A 6,977-nucleotide genomic window follows, 5' to 3' on the forward strand; every position below is an offset into this window, starting at 1 on the left:
TTGGGAACATTTCTTTTGAAAGAACAAAACGATTGATGTGGCGTACAACAATACAAAAAAACTGAACGAAAAATGTCCACTTGTTCATTTGACTAAATATTCGTTTATAGGCTTGTTGGACTTTGGACCCACGTCATGATGCAGATGGTCGGATTGCCAAGGCCTTTGATCGACAAACTTTAAAGTGATATGACCACTAGATGGCGATAAAATGCATTAATATAAAAGAATGCGCCAATGACGCTGCAATTCGTATTCAGATTAGATTACAAAGAGCATGCATAATGTTAAAGTTTTCCTGTCCTGTGGTTGTGACTTTCATTTTCCTGATGCAAATCGATGTCTGTCTGACTGAAAAGCTACGGAGACTACTCTGCTGTCAAGTCCTGACAGACAGATCCTCCACATCAAAGCGGCCTTGTTCACCGTCTTCTTTCACACCTCGCATTTCATGCAAATACAAGTGTGGAGTTGGTAGTTGTCTTAATCTGAACAAATTGTGGAGTAGAACCAGGCTTTTTATTATTGTTATTATTTCATGCATTCTTTTGGTGGCGTAAATAAACAAGCTATATGATTGCTTGAGTTTGCAAAGTGCTTGATAAGGATGGCGCGTTACCGTAATCCACCGCTCACACCCTCTACCTCGCATGTTAGGCTACAGATTTAGAACAAGGTGCAAATTGCTGGCCTGCTGCGCTTATTTACATCTGCTGATCTGCAAATCCGGTCTTTCTTTCGTTCTTTCTTCTTGAAACAATGAAGTGAAACCGTAGTTGTTTCACATGAACAAGAAATACTTCAACAGGTTTATTATTATTATTATTATTATTATTATTATTATTATTATTATTATTATTATTATTATTATTATTACGTAGGCTATATATGTTCTTGCATGATGTTAGACAAATACTGCGTGACAAAGAATGTGTGTTTCTCAAATATATGCATATATATTTTTTGAAGATTATACTTCAGACGTGTCCAAACATTCTCCAAGCAGCCAATCGTCAGTATTACGTCTGGTGAATACAGAGAATACAGCATTTGTATTCATGAGCGGAGCTTTTCATATTTTAGTCACTTTACGTTTCACATCACATCAGTTTTCAATATTCTCAACTGTATTTATGTCTTGACTTTATTCTAACACATGGATATATTTCGATCTAAACCGGCTGTCGCGTTTTTTTTTTGTTGTTGTTTTTTTTTTGGAAAGTGATGTCTTTTGCAGCCTCTTGACAGGTTGCCCACACCTTAGTTCTGCCACATCTATGGTTCACCGACAGCGTGTGTTCCGGGTAGTGTGTGGAGTGATAGTTGAGGAGTGATAGTTTTGTGTTAGCCACAGTTTTTTTTTTTTTTTTGCATAACCTGCAATAAGATGGACTTCTCATGAATTTCTGTTTGCCACTCTTCCAAACAGACCGTCTTTGAGGATCTCTGCATCTCCTCCAGAGAAGCATTGGATTATTGCCTTTTTCTCTGATTACTGGACTGGGATGTTTCCACTTTGGCAATTCTCTCTTTATTTTGAGATGAAGGACAATGTTTTATAACCTAACCGTGCTTTCAACTTTTCCACAATTGCATTACTGATCTGTCTAGGATGTTTACCGATGTTGTTTGTTCACTAGTGTTCACTGACAACCATTTTTATACCGAGGTGGAAGCCAATCTGCTGCAATTCACTTTATTTAATGGTAAATAAAGGGGGCCACACAAACATAAATGCCCCACTTTACAGATTTTTAATTTGCAAAATACATTTTCCTTCTAATTTACAGTTGCACACTGCCATGTGTTGATCCTTCCCGAAAAAATAAATAAAAATAAAAAAAATCAACGGGTATGGAACCTTATCAGTGGTGCTGTAGAAGGATTATTTAATTGTATTAATATTTCTCCTGTCATTTTCTAAATTGTCACAATCACAAGAGCTGGTAGAGGTGTTAGGACCATTGACTGCAAAATAATTGACACTCAGTGAATATTGCAGGAACATAGGAGATGACAAGAGACCAAAGATGGATTCAGAGCGTTCTCAGAAGTACTGTTTGATCTGAAATCTGGAAGAGCTGAGTAACATTTTCCCTTCACATCTTCCCTTCGCTTTTGATCCTGAAGCCGTTCAATAATTTGCTATTGAACGCACACCCAAAGGGCATTACAGCCTAATTCGGTACATTATGACAAACTGGTGCTTATAGGAAATTGATTCTCATGACCATCCATGTATCCAAGGTATTAAAAAAAAACATATAAAAGCTGAGCTCAGAGCTATAAAACCCATTTGACATGTTCAGAACGAGGCCTAGAAAAGGAGCGATTACTCATTTCACACCTCACAAATGCCTACGACGTGCAGAGAAATCTTCGAGCGAGCGAAAGAGAGAGAGGGAGTGTTCACACAATCTGGCCCACAACTGCAGAGTAAATCTTTGTAACAGACGAGGGTGGGTGGTTAGTGGGATCGTTCTGTGTAAAAGTCGCTTTTTAGGAGCGAGAAAGGTGCATAAATAGAATGTCCACAGAGGTCTTTGTTTAAAAAAAAAGTTATTTATTTAAACTGGATGAGGTAGCTTACTAATGCACTATAAATACGCAGTCCTCGACTTTCTAAATAGGAAATAATTTAACAATGTATCTGGAGAGGAACAATTAAATGTTAAAACAAGTACATATTTACAAATGCATTCACCACCTTATCAAGGTGAGCCTGTACACTTTTAAATGCAGAATGTACACATCAATGATCTCTGCAACTATTTTTATTACATTTTACAACATTAAATACTTCAACTGCAGCTTTAATACATTTTTGCAAAGAGCTTCTTTATGTCTTAGCTGAAGTGGTTCCCTAGCTTTTTTTTTTTTTTGAAGACTTAAAAAATTTTTAAAGTAATGACATAATTTTAAAACAGGACAGAACAGGACAGGGATCTTGATTCCTTGAGTGTTTATTGGAACACAATGCTATGTTAATAGGTACTGATATGGTAGGATGTCAGAAAACCAGTGCTAGCTGCTGTTCTGCTAAATGACAACCATAGCCAGTTTTAGCAATAGAAGTCCAGACTCATCCTGCATGTCTAACTGCAATTAGTCTGGTATAGAAAATATTCACAAATGGACATTGTACAGTACTCTGTGAGTCAGCGTTTCAATTAAATAGAAGTGCAATTATATGGAGCGTCAATACCACCAACGCAACAGTGTAAGAGTCATAGCCTTAGACATATGGTTCTCAAACTGTGGTGCATGTATGACTAGTGACAGGTGGACTGACAACAGTGGTTTTCAAAAAGAAAATCTTGAAATAATTGTTCATAAGGTAAATGCAAGCACATTACCTGTTCATTAAAAACGTTGCCATATGCTAATTAAAAAAAGACTGTACAACATTGTGTGTGACTTAGTTTAATAATACACAAGTTGCCAGATGTACTAAATTTAATGTCAGGGCAGCCATATTGGATTGTGAGGTTGGAGATTGTAAGCACCCACTGACTTTACCATTGGGGATTTCAACTTTCTTTTAATTAATTAATTCTTTTTCAACTTTAAACTCAGAAATTTGAACTTATGTGTAAAAATGGAGGATGTATTTAAAACGCATTTTTCAACCAATCATGCATTGCCAATAAATGAGAATGACTGAATGATTTTGAGAATGATTTTGTGTCTCTATGACACAACCCAGCAAGTTCAAAAGATCCAAGTTCTGTTCTATTACTGTGTTAAAAAGCCTATCAAGATGGTGGTACTTGGAGAAATCACGAAGATAGTATATAATAAAAAATAAAAAAAAGAGAACCACTGTCAGAGACATTGTACTGTTGCCCATTCAGGGATGTTTTGTAGTGAACTACAGCCTATCCGGTACATTCTAGCAATAACCAATAATCAACTAGTTTACACAAGCCTCTTCAAAGTTCTTTACCAAGGTCTCCACATTGGCTTTGAGAAAGTCATGCCAGACGATGCGTGCTGGCTAGCTACCTCCTCTGTGGAGGAAGCTTGGTTTTGCTCCGAGTCCGTCTCATCCAGGTCGGAGCTCAGGTCGTCAGTGGAGGTGTTGGAAGTGACCGGGGACACCACTCTGGCGTACATACTCTCAGGGAGGGGCCGAGCGCTACTACAGGCTGGCTTGTTTTCATCAAGATGCTCCTCGTCATTAAGGGGCATCCTCTCCAGGAGGTGGTTCAGCAGCTCAGATGCAATGGCGGGGTCTATTCCAGGGCAACAGGACACAAACGTGTGCACATCGTGCATGCACTGGATGTAGCCGGCGGCGAAACGCTCCTTGGCCTCCCTGTTCAGAGTGTCCACCTCTGGAGAAAGACATACAGCAGCCACAACGGTATTTTAAATGTCAAATAAGGCAACCACTGTGGTCTCAGTAGTGTCTGAGCCAAACTATTGATTGAGTATGCGAGCAGTACAAGTCAGTCAATCTGTTGCAACATTATGGAATTTTGGTAAATTATTGAAAAACATCATCATTAGTGTTGCTACCAACAAATCTGCTGTTTGTGCTCCAGTCCTCTCACTGGCGCTGAAGTCCCTTGTTACGTTATTTTACCAACTGGGGGTTTTGAGTACTTCTGATGATAAACCAAACAACACAAAATATTATTTTTATTATATATTTTTAAAAAATATATCATTGTTACTGTTTTCAGCAAAACTGGGTTTATTGAATATGCTTTGTTGCAACAAAACAATATTGAGTAATTTAAAAAAAAAATCTACTTATTAATCTCTTAGTCTATGTTCACACAGCAGGCAAATGTGACCCAAATCCATTTTATTTTTCCCACCTGTGACCCATATAGACCTTTTTCATGTCAGTCTGAATGGCCCTATTCAGATCATTTCACTCCCGCCCCCCAAATAACAATCTGATTTGTGCCAATTCAATGTGTGGTACTAAATTAGATAATTTTCAAAGTCTGAACAGCCATGTCTCATTTTATCAGACTTTGACGTCGTTGATGTTAAGGGCGCATCATAATTCTGCACCAGAAGAAGCTAGCCACACTAAATCCTGACGTAAATAATGGGTGAAAATTTTAACTCTGCAAAATACAGAACTATGAAGAAAGTCTGAGTCAAGTGAAGAACGTGACATCACAATCCCACCACTCCTGGTAGCCATCAATACTCAAGGCCATCACGATTAATTGTGTTTTCATTTTTACCAGCTCTAATTGATCAGCAACTTTAAAATTGATAATATATTGTGAAAAATGTATATACTCTGTATATTGTGTATACATAGTATACACAATATACATGCATGTATATGCATGTTTGGTTGACTTATCTGTAGGTCATCATGACTTACAGATAAAGTCATGTTTCATGTTTATCTGTAGGGATAATCAAGACTTTCTCCATGCCATGCATAATTTCTAAAAATAATTACATATAAATAAATGACGGGTGATTTGTTCTTAGATGGTCATGTTTCATTTTTGAGGGCTAGTCTTTGATATACCTATAAAGTTAATGTGCTAAAATTGTCCTGACACGCATGTATATATTCATACATTCATAAATTTACATGTATTTCTTAAGGAGGATCTCAAGACCCTGTACTTGTCAACTGGGGACCTCAACTGAGGTTACAACTCAAATGTTGGGATGATAATATGTATCCGCTAATAATAAGAACTATATTTCTTCGCGGAAGAATTATTTAAAGTTATTTACAGGCTGTTTTCGTTCGGTTCAAAACATTTTATTTATTTATTTATTTATTTTTTTTGTAGGCTATAGGTCAACCTTATTTTAAATGCTGCTATACAGTAGCAGGGGTTTTTACCTTGTGCTCGGCTCTGCAGGATGCTTTCTACATGTTTCACCGTCACCTCCAAAACTTCAGCATTCTCCATCTTCGACTGTAACTGCGGCGAGTGAAAAGCAGCAGCCACCGGTTGAGCTAAATTAACTCAATTAAGGACACATCGACGTGAGGTCATTTAAATAAAAAGGCTCACTTACGTCTGAGTCTGCGATGAGAATCCTGAGCTCTTGTAAGCTTTCATTAATGCGAGCTCTTCTTTTCTTTTCCATGAGAGGTTTCCTCATCTACAGGAAGAATATCGAGGGACAAGAGAGGTCATGGTTATTACTTTCTGCGCTCTGTCGCAGCTCCCAAAATCTCCATACCCTACCTTCCTGTCAGATTGTGCTTCGCTGTCACCTCCATTCATTCCGCTGGTGTTGCTGCGTACCGGAGCCATGGTTGAAGTTTGGCCAGGAGGCTGCTGGGGTGTTTTCCAGAAAGCCGTTAGCTGGAGTCCGTGTGGGGGACAGATGGCCGTGCGGTAGTTGACTCCTTCAGAGAATGGGCTGTTATTGCCGGGGGGGGGGCTTTCTGCGGCTGTATACGTGGCTCATTTACATATAAATGGATGAACTGGGTGTAAAGACAGAGAAGGCGCGCAACGCCCGTACTCTTTATCAACAGGGGTCCTGGACCGCGGGGCCAAGACATGCGATGATGTGCAGTCGAACTTTAAAGAGTTGAAGTAACTTATAAACTATGCATTCAGGATCATATGTTCAGTCGCAGATAGTTTGTTGCACACTGCTCTTAACAAATACAATTCAACATCAGTTTCCTTATTAGTTGCATGGCTAAGCCCTTATTAAGTTGTGCTTATCAGGGACAGTTCTCACGTCATTAGGAAGTTTGGTTAATTAATTCTTAATTGCTAACATTCAGTTGACAAATGAAAACCAATTAACTCCTGTTTAAAAAGCTGTAAAGAAGGCAAACCGCAAAGGTCCCGATTCACTGTTGTTTTACTTTCTCGTGTTTTTGTTTTTTTTCTTCGTTTTGTTCTTCATAAAGTGTTATTTCAGTTCCTTTATTTTAGTCTATTAAAAAAAGAGAACAAGTATGAGCACATGACCTCATTTATTGCCATCTAAGGTACAGTGTGTAAAAAGAAAGTAAAAAT

General features: G+C 38.2%; 1 protein-coding gene across 1 annotated transcript; it reads right to left on the bottom strand.

Annotated features, from left to right (window-relative positions):
* Nucleotides 1-2,871: 2,871 nt before the first annotated feature.
* On the bottom strand, nt 2,872-6,502 carry LOC106941720 (transcription cofactor HES-6-like). Its single transcript, XM_015024820.1, has 4 exons — nt 6,186-6,502; nt 6,013-6,099; nt 5,834-5,915; nt 2,872-4,337 (listed from the first exon to the last, which is right to left on the bottom strand). The coding sequence occupies exons 1-4, from the start codon at nt 6,252-6,254 to the stop codon at nt 3,943-3,945; spliced, it is 633 nt and encodes a 210-aa protein (XP_014880306.1). The 5' UTR covers nt 6,255-6,502; the 3' UTR covers nt 2,872-3,942.
* Nucleotides 6,503-6,977: the final 475 nt, after the last annotated feature.

This window comes from Poecilia latipinna, unplaced genomic scaffold, assembly GCF_001443285.1.
Source record: "Poecilia latipinna isolate Pla-1442-1.1 unplaced genomic scaffold, P_latipinna-1.0 Scaffold3823, whole genome shotgun sequence".
Classification (NCBI taxonomy): domain Eukaryota; kingdom Metazoa; phylum Chordata; class Actinopteri; order Cyprinodontiformes; family Poeciliidae; genus Poecilia; species Poecilia latipinna.

What these genes read in the sequence shown, in the direction of transcription:
- LOC106941720 (XM_015024820.1), bottom strand. Translation starts at nt 6,254, where the DNA reads ATGGCTCCGGTACGCAGCAACACCAGCGGAATGAATGGAGGTGACAGC. An exon ending in TTCTCATCGCAGACTCAGAC is followed by an intron (nt 5,916 to 6,012) that starts GTAAGTGAGCCT and finishes CACTCGCCGCAG; the next exon opens with TTACAGTCGAAGATGGAGAA. An exon ending in CCTGCAGAGCCGAGCACAAG is followed by an intron (nt 4,338 to 5,833) that starts GTAAAAACCCCT and finishes GTCTTTCTCCAG; the next exon opens with AGGTGGACACTCTGAACAGG.